Here is a 14798-nt window from a genome sequence, read left to right on the forward strand (position 1 = left end):
AGCAGGGCAAAGAAAGCTGTGCGTGATCACACCACAGGAGGTCAAACCTCTTTCAATTTTATTTTTAAAAAGACTGACCGTCTCTGGTCTGCACAAACACAATACCACATTTGGAGTACTCCAACTTCAGAAATTTCAACTAATGGTACCCTGATTGTACTGTGTAAGCACATGCAATTATATGAGAAATGAAGTGTCCTAAAATGTTTGCGGGTTGAATTCGCTCCCACCCACCTAGTAGTAAATGCTACTCTATACAGCAGTAGTGCACTGAGGTGCCCTCCAATTGGTGCTGCCTCTCACGGGGACAGTGGCATAACCAGGGGAGCTCTGGGTTGGCGTACACCACTGGTACCAACCCTGAGCTCCTCTGATTTGATGCTTTGAAGCTTTCTGTCATTCTGTAACCTGGGATGGTGTTGCCGCCATTCTGCCCCCTCCTTACTCTCTGCTGAAGTGGGGAGAGAGTTTAAATAGTGCTTATGTAAGGGGGAAAGGTAGGGAACACTTTAAAAAAACTCACAAGCCCCATCTCCCAACAAATTTAGCCAAATCCTCCTCTTCCCTAGATTTCTAAAAAGAAACAAAAACCCAAAGCTAAGGAAATGGAACCCCTTTGGCTATCCCACAATTTGAATACTAGAGTTAAAGACATAGGTACAACAGGGCAATAAGTTCCCCAACTCTGCTTTGGTAGATAATTTTTTACAATTTTTTTTTTTAAAAAAACCCTAATACCATATTAAATCAGCAGTGATAAATTTCCTAGCAGACAAGGATTAAATATAATGACCCCTCTTTTTAGAGCTCACTGGAAGTAGAAGTAAGTTAGTAGCCGTGCCAATGAATTTTATGACATTCAGAAATGATCCTGAAACACTTTGGAACACATGGCAGTTTTGAGGAATGCAAATGCAGGCATTTGCATTATAGTAAAATTTCAAATATTAAGTGATTTTGTGCTTTTTAAAGGTTAAGCAGATTTTTTTTTCCCTCTTCCACATCCAAGTTGCTTTTTTATTTTTTATTAATGGAAATTATGATCTGGAGACACTGTGTTAATACCTCACATGAGTTCATGGCACTTTTAATTTTTCTGTTGTGAAAATGAAGGGGAGTACAGTATACAAATTTAGTAAGATAATATACCTATGAATATATATAGCAGCTGCAAGTATGATTTTGCGAGGTTCCGGTTTCCGCCTGCAGGAATGGCGGACCTGTTTTCCATCTCTCTGACCTTCGTAAGGAATTTGGCGGTTGCTAGGGGAGTAAATGGCAACCCCCTACCCTCTCCGGGGGTTACGGAGAGGGGCCGCTGGCCCGCGATGCCCCCAGACCCACTCCGACTGTTTTTGGAGTGGGGGGAGCTTGGGCTGAGCACTTACAAGGGCCAGGACTCCCGGACGCTAATCTGCATGGCGGGGATTTCCATGGTTAAAGAAGATAATTAGGCTTAAATCTATGGACATACTTCAGAAGGAGGGGAAGAAGCGCTGTTTACTGCTGAGAAATTTACTGCTGAGAAATTTATGAGGAGTCAAAGACTGTACTGCATCTGGAAGAAGGATTGATGGGGACGGAGCGATAAGGGAAGTGAGTTTTTATTTTTTTTTCTTCATATTGTTGCCTCGTACCTTCCCGGACGCGATGTCCTGGCTTGTTTGGAGTGAAAGAGAAGCAAAAGACTGTGTGAGTTGAACTTTATAACTGTTGTTACTGAGCATATTTTTTAAAGATGTGGAGTTGCCGATGAGAAAAGCCCCCCCCTAGTCGGACGGAAGGAGTTCTGGACGCGTTCGGAGGATTTATGAGCTGTGACGCACTTTAAATTGGAGCAGCGACCTGAAGCTAAGTTCAGCTATAGGGCAAGGAGATCCATTAATTTACCAAGAGTTTATGGTTTGATGTTTGGGTCTCCTGCCTGAAAAAGCTGTAAATTCTATAAAGATCGTAAATCTTCATGGCTATGAGAGAAAACGAAAGTGATTTGAGTTTTTTAAGATGGCGCTACTTCGAGCTGCTTCGACGCAACAGGGAGCTCCATTAAGAAGATTTATGGGGAGGCTGGACTGATTAACTCACACAGGAGAAAGAACATCTGTGAAACTTTGTTTGATATTTATCTCAGCAGCTGGGAAACAATCGGATGAAAGTGGAAAACATCTATGTGACTGTAAGGGGAAGATCTGGATTATTATGAACTTGGAGGACGATTTGAACTTTAGAAAAAAGACGGCAGTGGACAGTTGCGAGGAATTCCCAATTTCTTGAAGCATGGGAACCCAAATAAAAAATTCTTTAGATGATTTGGCATAACATTCGGTTTGATTGATATATATATGTGTATAATTTGAAATATTGAATGTGATATAATTGGTTTTAATTGGAAAATTAATAAAAATATTAAAAAAAAAAACAAGTATGATTTTGCAATGCTTTACAGAGGAATTATCTATTTTATTTCGAAACAGAACATACCGTAAAATTGCCATCGTGACACGGGGGCAACAGCTATTCCACATTTGAACACACCACTTCCAGATCCGAGCACCATGGAGGTCACATAACCACCATATGACTAGGAGAAAATAAATCCTATTGCTTAAAACACATCAAGAGCCCATTGTTGTTATTCTTATAGCCTGATATCACACACACACACACACACACACACACACACACACACACACACACCTCTGAAAACGTTCTTATTCTTCCTGGCATTTGGTACCCAATATTTTTAGCAGACTTGTCATTTGTTATATTTATGGCAGATTCTTGTTCATGATTACTCTAGTCTCCTTCTGGAGGAGGAATGGGATAAAAATGATGGGCTGGAGTATTATATCCCCCCGCCCCCAATATTGCCAATGTCCTTATGAGTTGAATTTTCTAATAGTACAGTTCTTTTATTAGCATTTTGTGATTGCGTATTTTGCATCACCTTTTGTATACCACTTTGTAACATTTTATGAAAAGCAGCATATAAATATATTAAATGAAACAAAGTTCTAAGTAATAATGGTTGAAATAAAGGACACTTGCAGCCAAGCTAATGCTTAATAGGGCATAGCTGCAGCAAAAGATCCATAATAGTTTTCTATTTCTCAAGATAAGAGTGGCCCAGTAAGTGTAAATGTTTCTCGTAGTTACATCAGAATCTCTTTAATCATTTAACTTGGTGATTATAAATAGGGTTAACTTTAATACTTACCCAGCCCCAAATAGCTATTCTGCTCTCATCAACATAGCTTAATTTAGCAAATGCTCTAAGAAAAAGACAGAAAATAAATAAATGAGGTACATAGAGACCCAGGAGAAAGCACCACTTATTCTGCCCCTCAATTGCTTCCCAAGCAGTTTTTAACTCACCTGCCCTTTGTTCCCAGATAAATTACGAACATAATAAATTTTAAGATTTGGTATGTATTTCTATGGAACAAATCCTTCACTGCCCAAGTTTATTTTTGTATTACTTGTTCCCCAACATTTGCACTCATTCATTCATTACTTTTATTTGTTCGCCACTTTCCCACAAACAAAATCTTGCTCAAAGCAGCTTACAGCTAAGAAACAGGAATGCATTTCAAACAAACACTAACAAAGTAACAATTTCATAGTAGCATAGCATAATAAGTACATAATAACATACAAAAGTCACTTTCCCACAACAAGATTACTTAAATATGCAGCATTAAAATGAAAGGGTTGAGGTGTGCTTACCGGGCTGCCTCGATCTGATCTTCAACTTCATAGGTTCCAAGTCTTCGATATATTGCATGCATGATTTTGTCTCCTCGGTAGCCACTTCCCCTGCCATCAAAACTAGCCACAATAATCTCTTCTGTGCTTGCAAGGTATGTTGCCCAATTAATCCGGTACGCATAGTCTGCCTTCTGACTACAGGGTCCTCCATACCTGTAAAATGAGTCGAAGGTAAGCTTTCGCATGCTGCTTTATATTTGTTTCAGCATTACTAAATTTCTAAACAAACAGGAAAATACAACTGGAATTTAAGATTTCACGAACTGCTTGGTTTGTCTGTGCACTCTAGGAAATTGTCATTTGCTTTCAACAGCTAGTGTCATACAGGGGTGGAGGGATTTTAGTTTTCTAAGTATTTTACTGAAGGGTTTTTATGAAGTTTTTATTTAATTGTAACGAGTCAAAGGAGAAATCCAACCGAAGCAATGAAGAGTAATTTGAGAATGACAGCTCTCGATTTGTTTTAAAATGCATTTATACAGAAGACCCCAGTGTTGTGCACTATTTAAAACAACGCTACCATCATGTTAAATATAGTGAAATATAATAAAAATGGAGGTTGAACAATATGGCATTTCTGTGCTAATACATGTACCAATTTATGAACTCTGTGGGTCAGAATTTTAGCTTAGCTTGCTTTTTGCCCTCTGTTCAATCTTTCTGTTGTAAAATAATATGCTTCATTGGCCCAGATCCAGTGGAACCCTAATATTCAGCAACTATGTTTCTTACCTAAGTCACTTTTAGTCTTTGAACAAGTACAATAGTACTTGCATTTAGTTACCTTTCAATGTGCACTAGTTTGTTCCTGCTGCAAAACAAAGCATCTTTTGTTTTTAAGTTTTCACTTAATATATAAATTATTAACAATTTGATTCTCCACCCCCCCCCCCATTCCCTGAGAACATGGCTACCAGGTAAGCCTATCCAGAAGGAGGAGGTGAGTGACTAAAAACTGCAATCCCATTGGGGGGCTTGAGGAGCAGCAGGTGGCAGTAACCATGGCAGGTGGGGCGCAGCTCAGCCATCAGGTGCACCAGCAATGGCAGAATGTCAAAGTTCCACTGAAGCTTAGCACTGACCCTAATTGTCAAATGAGACTTGGGAATTGCTACTACCACCAAGAACTCACTGTGTCAAAGGATTAGTGGTAGAGGCTACCATGAATACTTCCATGTGATCACCTTGTGCCTACTGGCTCTTTGACAGTGCACTCAAAATAACGATTCACAAGGCCAGTAGCTATAAGCCCCGGAAAGTTCTGGAATCTAGTAGTATATTCATGGAAGAACTATTCTTGCTTGTACTGAAGTAGTACCAGACTACTACTAGATTTGCTTTTATGCTCCTTTCGAAGCAATGATTCTTCAACATCAACTTTGATGGACTGGTCATGTTGTATGGATGCCTGATTATTGTCTTCCAAAGCAACTACTCTATTCCGAACTTATAAATGGAAAGCATAATTCTGGTGGTCAACAAAAGAGGTTTAAAGACTCTCTCAAGGCAAATCTATAAAAAAGTAGTGTAAACACCAACAACTGGAAAACACTGGCCTTTGAGTGCTCCAATGGAAGAACAGCCTTTCCCAAAGGTGTCATGGGCTTTGGAAACGCTCAAACTCAGGACAAAAGGGAGAAACGTGCTAAGAGGAAGGCATTTTTGGCAAACCATCACTGTGTTCACCTCCCGCCTGGAAACCTACATCCCCACTGTGGAGGGACGTGCGGATCCAGAACTGGCCTCCACAGTGACTTATGGACTCACTGTTAAAACCATGGTCATGGAAGACAATCTTACTCGGCTATGAGTGATCACCAAAGAAGAAGATGGAAGAACTATTCTTGCTTGTACTGAAGTAGTACCAACTAGTTCTAGATTTGCTTTTATGCACCTTTCTGAAGTTTCTGCAATTAAAACATGCCAGCCATCTAAAAATCACCGCCACATTATTCTTTCCACATGTTGTCCTAAAAAACTATAGAACAGACTTCAGATTAGTTAACAAGGACCACTTTTTAAAAAGCAAAAGGCCTTGCTCATTACTGCTCATTGAAATTTTAAGTAGGCGAATAATTAATAATTCCAGTGATAATTATGTAACACCATTAAGCTTTAAAAATGCAAATCAATAGGATCATAGAAAACCCAGTTACAACTAATGTATATTCCCTCAGAGAGTCAATTCTCAGCAAATGCAGTATTTTTGCTTTTATTGTACTATGAAAAGCAATTTTTTTTGTAATCCACAATTAGAAGAGGCAGGGTAATTAATGCAAATACATTAATATGTGCAGAGATGTGTGGAGAAAGAAAGCAACCAAGAGCATATGTTCAAGATCCAGTGAATGTGCCTTTGTTATATTTCTGACCTGCCTTTGCAGGTTCAGGATAAGTATGGGAGACTGATTTTTTAACCAATTGTGCAACATACAATAGTATTTCCTAGTCCACATATTCTTTTTTTTAAAGTAACTATCAGTTGGCAATTGTTTTCTAGTTAAGAGTTTTTCCTACTGCACACAGTGGCTTGATCTAGAGGTCATATCTTGATGTCAGTAAGAATGTTTCAATTGATTTCAATAAGCTCAGGTCTACTTCTCAAGAGAATTAACAAACCAGCTGTTTTCAGCAGAATCCTGACTTCTTGTCCTCAAAGCTAATGAGCACCTCCTGTGTACTTTGTTTCCTAATGATAGCAGTGAGTGCAATGGAAAAGCAACACCTTCTAGGAATGTCACATTTAAGAACTTACCTGAGGCTACTTCTCATTGTTCTTTGTTATTGGCAGGCACTATATATTGCTGACACAAAGGCAAGCTTAGCAAAAACAGCAACAGCCTCACACAGTCCCTGCATCCCTTTTTTCCTTTTGTCTCTTAGAGCCTAGGTTCCCAACTGGTGGTCCGCGGACCCCCAGGGGTCCGCGAGCTATGCCGGAGGGGTCCGCAACGGGGCCTTCCGGCGAGGCAAGATGGCGGCAGGCACGCTGGCGTGGAGCTCCTAAACTCAACCAACGTGCCAGCGCCACCAAATCAGCCCCCAAACGGTAAAAAGCAACCCAAACCGCAGCCGCTGCTGCGTTGTTAGCCTAACCCCCCCCCCAGCGACCGCGCCAGATCGGCGCCGAGGACGCCCGGCCGTGGCCTTGGGGCTTGGGGCAGGCTACATCGCGGAGTGCCGACGCTCCGGTGGAGAAAGAGAGCCCCCGAGCCTCCGAGCGCGCTGAAGCCCACATCGGAGGGCCCCCGAACGCGCTGCCGCTGCCACCCTCTCCCTCACTGGGACATAGGGAGGAGGGAGAAGAGGCTTTGCTCTGTTGGAAGAGTTCTGTTAGCGTTCTGTCACTGTTAGAGTTCTGTCACGGTCCTGTAGCTTGAATCAACGGAATGCAGTGGTGTTTAAATGGATGCAAAGGTGTTTTATAAAGTTTTTTTCTGACTCGGCCCTGCGCCGTAGCTTTTGGAGATCGCCAGACCCAAAGCGCGCACCGCTTCCCCGCCTCCTTTCTCAAAGCGCCCATTGTCTGCGGCTCACGTCGCACCTTGCAACTCAGGAGCCTCTCAAAAGGAGAAGAGAAGCCGACGACACATCTCTCTCTCTCCACACACACACAAAGACGCAGGAACAATCAGGACCTCCCCCTCCTCCTCCAGCCGCTTCCCTCGTGCCTCCAGCTCCCCCAGTTCCAGCAAATGTTGCCCAGCGAGGAAAGTGACAGCAAACAGGCTGTGTGGGTCAATGGGATGGAGCTTTGATCTGGGTGGGATCAGGTCAGGCCCAAGACATGTTGGAGCCTGATGTAAAATATCCAATTCGAAAAGGAACGCCCATCATACTGTACTAACTAATACGGGCCACAATTCTTTTTTATATATAAAGAGGTCTTGGCAGCCTTTGTTACAGAAATATCACTGTGTGCAATATTTCAGTATTAAAAACATTTTTTAAAAAACCAAATGGAAATGGATATTACTCCCCCCCCCAAAAAAGCAAGCATTCATTTTGCCCATTGTGAAACATGATACATACCTTTACAGCAGATTCAAAACACGATCCCCCACCCCCCAAAAAATTATGGGAGCTCTAGTTTACCCATAGCAGAGCTACAATTTCCCAGCATCCTTAACAAATTACAATTCCCAGGATTCCTTGGGGCGATGTGCCAACAGACCACCTTAATATTGCTGACGGTCTTGGGGGAACACTTAGTAAATTTTATTGCAGTTGTAGAAATTGTGATATGCTGTATAATTCCTTAATTGTATTTTTCTTTGCTTCTTTTACTTCCATAGTATTCAAAGTGTAATACAATAAAATGCAATATTATAATTAATTGTTGTTGTTGGCATCCATTTGTATCAAGAGGCAATGGAGTGTGCCTCTGCACCAAAGTGACCTCCCTGGGGGTCACTTTGTGTATATGGAGGTCCTGGGCTGCCCAAATTATAAGACACCCCCTTTTCAGCCTCGCTGATGTGGTCCAAAGGAAAGCCGAGCAATACATTTGGCACCAGTTGGGCGGCAGGAGTTGCCAGAAGGAAGTGTGCAAGACACTATCCCACCGTCTCAGGGACTCCAGTCTGGATTTGTGTAGACTTGCAAAAGATACTTAAAGAAGTAGTTCAAATCATCAACTACATTAAAACTCGACCTCTACAATCCAGATTATTTTCTTTGTTGTGTAAACAGATCAGCAGTGAGCATGAGCAACTTCTTATTCATACGGAAGTAAGATGGCTTTCTCGAGGTAGGATCTTGTCAAGATTTTTTGAACTTAGAGACGAGGTTCGTCTCTTCCTTCTTGACACAAAGTACGCAGATTTTCTCACTAACTTCTCTTGGCTTTGCTCAGTTGCGTACTTAGCTGATGTGTTTGAACACTTGAATGTGTTAAACTTGAGTTTACAAGGAAAAAATGTAGACATGTTCAAAGTTGAGGATAAGATTAGTGCTATGGTCAAAAAGTGTCAGATCTGGGCATCAAGGATAGAAAACAAGTCACTAACTAACTTTTCTACTTTAAAACAATTCTTGGAGTCATCAGAGGAGAGTTTGCCTGACCAGATCAAGATCAATGTAGCCGAGCATCTACGCAGCCTAGCCACCACTTTTAGAGAGTATTTCCCTGAACCTGACCCTGAGGACAGATGGATTCGAAATCCCTTCAGCTGTGAAGATATACACAAAAAAAGAAGAGCGAGGTCAACTTGTGGATCTGTCCAGCTGTGGTACGATGAAAAACATTTTCATCAGTGATAAAATTACAGACTTCTGGGCATCAGCACGCAAGGAGTACAAGAAACTTGGAGATAAGGCAATGAAAAAGATCCTTCTATTTGCAACCACATATCGGTGTGAGCAAGCATTTTCTTCCATGTGTTTCATGAAAAACAAATATAGGAATCGGCTCGACATGCAGTCGGATTTCAGAGTGAAAGTTTCAAGTTTGGAGCCTAATATTTCAGAAATAATGGACTCAAAGGAGAGATTTAACTCAACTCATTAAGAACTGAAAATTTAAACTAACTGGAGTACTCTGTTGTAACTAAAAAGACTCTTAATTTGGCTCTCACTTTTTAATTTTAGGATTAGGAATTAATGGGGGTCCTTGTCACAATAGCGGCTCGATGAGGGGTCCTCGAGAAAATTTTGTTGGGAACCCCTGTCTTAGAGACACCAGGGAGAGTTGGAATATTCTCCCAAGAGTAGGAAGGCCAGAGTTCAATTGCTTGGAACTCAACCAAATATTTTGTTCTGATATGTTCAACAATATTTAGACTATTTATTTATTTATTGCATGGTAAGGAGGGGAAACAACATCTTCTGCCAATACTTTAGATGTAAAAGCCAGGAAGCAACATAGCCACCATTTCTCCAAGATGTGGAAGCTCTGAAGGAGCCTCAATAGCCTGATAGAAGGCATATAACAGTAGAGTGTTCTTCCTGTATCTGCAACAACTAGGTATTTGATTACAAAGACATTTGAGTGCATGTAGACCAGGGGTCGGCAAGGCTTACCCGGCATGGGCCAGATCACTCCTGCAGGGATCCTCTGTGGGCCGGGCTGGTGCAATGCGACTCTGGAAATCACGTCTGCGCATGTCCGCAGCGCCGGAAATCACTTCTGCGCATGCCCAGATGCCGAAAATAGCTTCTGCACAGGTGCGATTTCCAGTGTCTGGGCATGCACAGAAGCAATTTCTGGTGCCACGGACATGTGCAGACATGGTTTCCGGCATGCGCTGAAGCGATTTCCGGAGCTGCGGAAGAGAGTCACCTCGCCATGCTGTGCCGGTTTAGTGCAGTGCGCGGGGACTCGCCGAGCGGGTGGCTCGCTTCCGGCCCATGGGCCTTAGGATGCTGACCTCTGATGTAGACCAAGATTTCTTCCCTTGCTGTAGAGCATGCAGTTTTCAAGGGAAATATTATCACCGTACATCAGAATATACAAGATTTTGCTCACATCTTAACATTTCTTTTCTGTAGTTGATGGGGATAACCCATTTTTGTTTTTGTTTTGGATTATTTAGAAAATATTTTCTTATGCATTTCCCCAATCTTGATGAAAGAAACAGCCATAAAAACTACTTAGCAGCAGCACAAATAAAAAGCTTATAAAGAATAATGTGAACTCTCAAATTAACCAAAGATTCTCTCTTGGTTTCTCTTCATCCATACACCTAGTTTGGGAAGGCTGAGAGGCCTTCCTGGCGATTGCTGCTGATCTTGAGTAGCAGTATCTTCGTAGCAAGGATCCCATGGGGCTTCGTAGGTCACTAATACCTATAGCTGTCAAGTTCTCCCTTTTTTTAAGGGAAATTCCATTAAGCTGAATAGGCTTCCTCACGAGAAAAGGGAAAACTTGACAGCTATGCTGATACCATGAAATAAGACAATCTGACTACAGTACATGAAAATTTGGTGGGTAGTTGTTGTTTAAAAGGCCAAAATTGTTATTTATGTTTATATGATAGTCTTTGAAAGGGTTGCTAGTAAACTATTTAGCTCCTCTTCTCCCTAAATAGTCATCTACTATTAGCCATTTCACCTAGTGACAGCAGCAGGGACAACTCCACTGGCCTGACTAAATGGCTCCTCGCCTCCCTGAACCATATCAAGTCAAGCTGATGATCATAAGAACAATTGCGTTTGCTGTTTCGTTTCACCTTCATACAGAACCCAGTTGGACAAGTAATAAAGTATAATATGCTCAAGTACTTCAACTTACACATCAATAAGTAGAGGATACTTCTTTGATGAAGACGAATCAAAGTGAGGAGGTAAGATCATCTGATACCAGAATGCTGAAAACAGGAATGAAAACATTTCACTGATGCAAGTAACTAATAACTGAAAGATGCACTCATATAAAAGAGTGGACTCTGGTTTAGAGTGAGTTCCAATTCTGGCTTGAAGCAAAAGCCTACATTCTTAGATATAAGCATTTGGGCAAAGCATACTTACTACAGATTGAGCAAACTATTAATTTGGCAGTGAGTTTCCAATTTTGTTTGACAATGCCCTAACATTTCTTCTTTTATAGGAGAATCGGAGTGTTCTAAACTACTACAGCACTGTTCTTCACCTGTAAGGTAAAGGTAAAGGTACCCCTGACATTAGGTCCAGTTGCGGACGACTCTGGGGTTGTGGCGCTCATCTCGCTCTATAGACTGAGGGAGCCAGCGTTTGTCCGCAGACAGCTTCCGGGTCATGTGGCCAGCATGACTAAACTGCTTCTAGCGAACCAGAGCAGCACATGGAAATGCCATTTACTTTCCCTCCAGAGTGGTACCTATTTATATACTTGCACTTTGACGTGCTTTCGAACTGCTAGGTGGGCAGGAGCTGGGACCGAACAATAGGAGCTCACCCCGTCGTGGGGATTCGAACCGCCAACCTTCTGATTGGCAAGCCCTAGGCTCTGTGGTTTAGAACACAGGGCCACCCGCGTCTTCACTTGTATTTCATTCTAAAACAGGGACAACCATCAAAAGTTATTTGAAAGCCCTATGCCTAAAAATCGTGACAAGGCTATTGGGACAATATGAGAAAAATCTAGCCTCCTCATATTTTTATATGTCCAAGAACTGTAATACAGGTCAAACTGACCCAAGATACGTTATGCCAATGCTTCAGTACCTGTAAACACACAGGGTGGTATTGAACATAACCAAGTCAGGTTCCTTCATTTCAATGGGTCAGGTAAAACTTAGCACTGAATACTGCCCACAGATTCTGCAACCTCATCATTAGAGCCATTTCCATGCATGGAAATGCCTTCAAGATAGAATAAGATATCAAGGGTAATTCATTCACCTACATTTTTAGGGGACATCTACATGACACAATTATGCAATCATCAGCATCTTTCCTCAGACCATAGAAAGTCTGAAATTTTCCAAAATGGAAAAGTAGCATAATCTCCACAGGCGTAGATCTCTTCGGCATGACTCTTCCTTCTTATGAAAAAGGTTGGAGTTTTGCTGTATCGGGAAATCAAACCTATCACAGCCCAGGACATGTTCAATAGAACATTTGAAGTGGGTGCCATTTTATTTAACAGATTTTTTAAATAGCATTATTATTTATTCAATTTATACACCGCCCTATACCCGGAGGTCTCATGGCAGTTCACAAACAAGACCGCAACATATTAAATCAAACCAAAAAACAATAACCCAATTTTAAAACCCCCAAAAAGAACATTAAAGCTGCAGTCCTACCCATGTCTACTCAGAAGTAAATTTACTGAATTCAATTTGGGGGAGGGGAGTTGTGCAAGCTACTGAATTGATGCTATGAATGGGTGTTTCAGAAACGGATCATGTGCAGACTAAGAGAATGTTTATACAGTATGGATAAAGTTTTTGTCTGTCACAACACAAACCCACCCCCACCCTGGAAAATCATGACTGGGCATGCAACATGAAAATAAGCTTTAAGTTATGCTTAGGTGATATAACAACTTGAAAAGCATAGTAGTAGTAGTAGTAGTAGTAGTAGTAGTAGTAGTAATAATAATAATAATATATTTCTACCCAGCCCATCTGGCTGGGTTTTCCCAGCCGCTCTGGGCAGCTTTCAACAGAACATTAAAAACAGAATAAAACTTCAAACATAAAAAGCTTCCCTAAACAGGGCTGCTTTCAGATGTCTTCGAAAAGTCAGATAGTTGCTTATTTCCTTGACCTCTGGTGGGAGGGCATTCCACAAGGTGGGCGCCTCTGTTAAGAAGGCCCTCTGCCTGGTTCCCTGCAACTTGGCTTCTCGCAGTGAGGGAACCACCAGAAGGCCCTCAGCGCTGGACCTCAGTTTCCTGGCTGAACGATGGGGGTGGAGGTCTACTGGGCCGTTTACAAATTCCTAGTATGCTCAGACGTGACCCAAATACACCTTGATTGGACAAATGTCATGTGCTTGGCTTGGTAGATGTAGGATTGCCATCAAAAACCACCTAAAAACTTCCATTTGGCACTGGGCTGCTGATTAATTTATTTGTTGTCAAGCTTTGCCCTTCAAAGGTCCCTCCTTTTTAAAAATGCTTTTATTTCTGGGTTGTTAGGCGTAATTGCTTAAAACAATGGGATTAATGTTGTTTTGATTTTTAACATTGTTTTACGTTTTGTTAGCATCTCCGAGTGACTCCTTCTGGAGGTGATAGCAGGATATAAATTCTGGTATAAATTAAAAACAGTACTTTTTCAGTGGAGGTGGGGGTATGGGTAAATAAACTAAAGATATAAAAGTTTTTGTTTTATATAGCCAAGATGTAATTGAACTCTGTATTTTAAAAGTGTGTGGGATAGTTGGAGGAATTATAAAGACAGATGAAACAGCCACCTCCCCCATTTATTTATTTTTAGCAAAGGGAATAAAAATAGTCATTTACAATGCAGAACAATTTATTTGTTCAGAAATATAGAAATGCTCCTTTGGAGTAATTTTATGTGGTCTGAAATCTAGGAGAGAGCAACATTTTTTCTCTAAATAGGATCCTTGGCTATCTTTCTACTGGAAAGTTACCGTAACTGAAAACATGCTGAGCTCAAATGTCTGGACCTGTGTAGGAAAGCAAAGAAATTTATCTTACCCATTAGCTTCTACCCTGGAGAGGTGGTAGCAGTAAGATAAAGAAGGATAAGGTAAAGTTGAGCATACATTTTACTGTGAATTTTTCCTAATCAACACATTTTTGTATGCAATTTTGACTAATGTACACATTTTTGCAAGCAAATGTTGTTAATATAATGTACTTCTTTATGTTATTTTCACTAACATATTCATTTTTATGCAACCGTAATATATGCACTTTTGTAAATGTTGAAGGACTTCACCAAAAAATTCAGATAAGTGCACATTTCAAAGGAAGGCTGTTTTGGTTCTCATATTGCTTCAGAAAGTGCAAATTTGGCTTTAAATTCAAACTCTCATACCTAGTTCCACGTCAAATGAGGAAATGCAGCTTCACCTTCTCTTCAGAAACAGCACTGAGCATTAAATGCAAATGAGTTGTTTTTAACAAAAGTGACTGATAAATACATTGCAAAATTAGGACCTCCGAAATTCTGAATGCACATCTATTTCATGATAAATCTGAAGAAGTAAAAAAACAAAACAAAAAAATCCACAATCAAAGTTACAACTGGTTTGTAAACTTACTTTCTTCATGCAATGTGATGTTCTTTAGTATTTTAGAGGGCATCTGGACATTCTTCTGCATATTATCAAATTCAGTATTGTTTTCCAGGTCCTTAATAACTACACATGAAACAGATGAATACGGGAGATGAGTTTACATATAGACAAAATACTTTTAAAATCCCAAGTTCTACTGTACTGGAGAGCAGTACAATAAGGTGTGTCTATGAAACCAGGGGCAGAGGAATTAGCAACAGAAAGAACGATCTGAACTCCTTCCTACCAATACGACCCCCTTCCTTACCCATTCCTAGAGCATTCAAGATCTAAGGAACAGGCTCACAAATATGAGCCTAACTGGCAACCATCCCAGCTTGCCAGTTCACACA

General features: G+C 40.9%; 1 protein-coding gene across 2 annotated transcripts in view; it reads right to left on the reverse strand.

Annotated features, from left to right (window-relative positions):
- The window catches only part of DPP4 (dipeptidyl peptidase 4), a 59551-nt gene that overhangs the window by 13784 nt on the left and 30969 nt on the right, over window positions 1–14798 (reverse strand). For both annotated transcript variants that reach the window (XM_035132535.2, XM_035132551.2), the window contains exons 18-22: window positions 14431–14529; window positions 11000–11075; window positions 3727–3921; window positions 3218–3272; window positions 2482–2581 (exon numbers count right to left, since the gene is read on the reverse strand). In XM_035132535.2, the coding sequence (XP_034988426.1) occupies window positions 2482–2581; window positions 3218–3272; window positions 3727–3921; window positions 11000–11075; window positions 14431–14529 (525 nt within the window). The remainder of the gene's footprint in view (window positions 1–2481; window positions 2582–3217; window positions 3273–3726; window positions 3922–10999; window positions 11076–14430; window positions 14530–14798) is intronic.

The sequence above is a fragment of the Zootoca vivipara genome, chromosome 1, assembly GCF_963506605.1.
Source record: "Zootoca vivipara chromosome 1, rZooViv1.1, whole genome shotgun sequence".
NCBI classification, from domain to species: domain Eukaryota; kingdom Metazoa; phylum Chordata; class Lepidosauria; order Squamata; family Lacertidae; genus Zootoca; species Zootoca vivipara.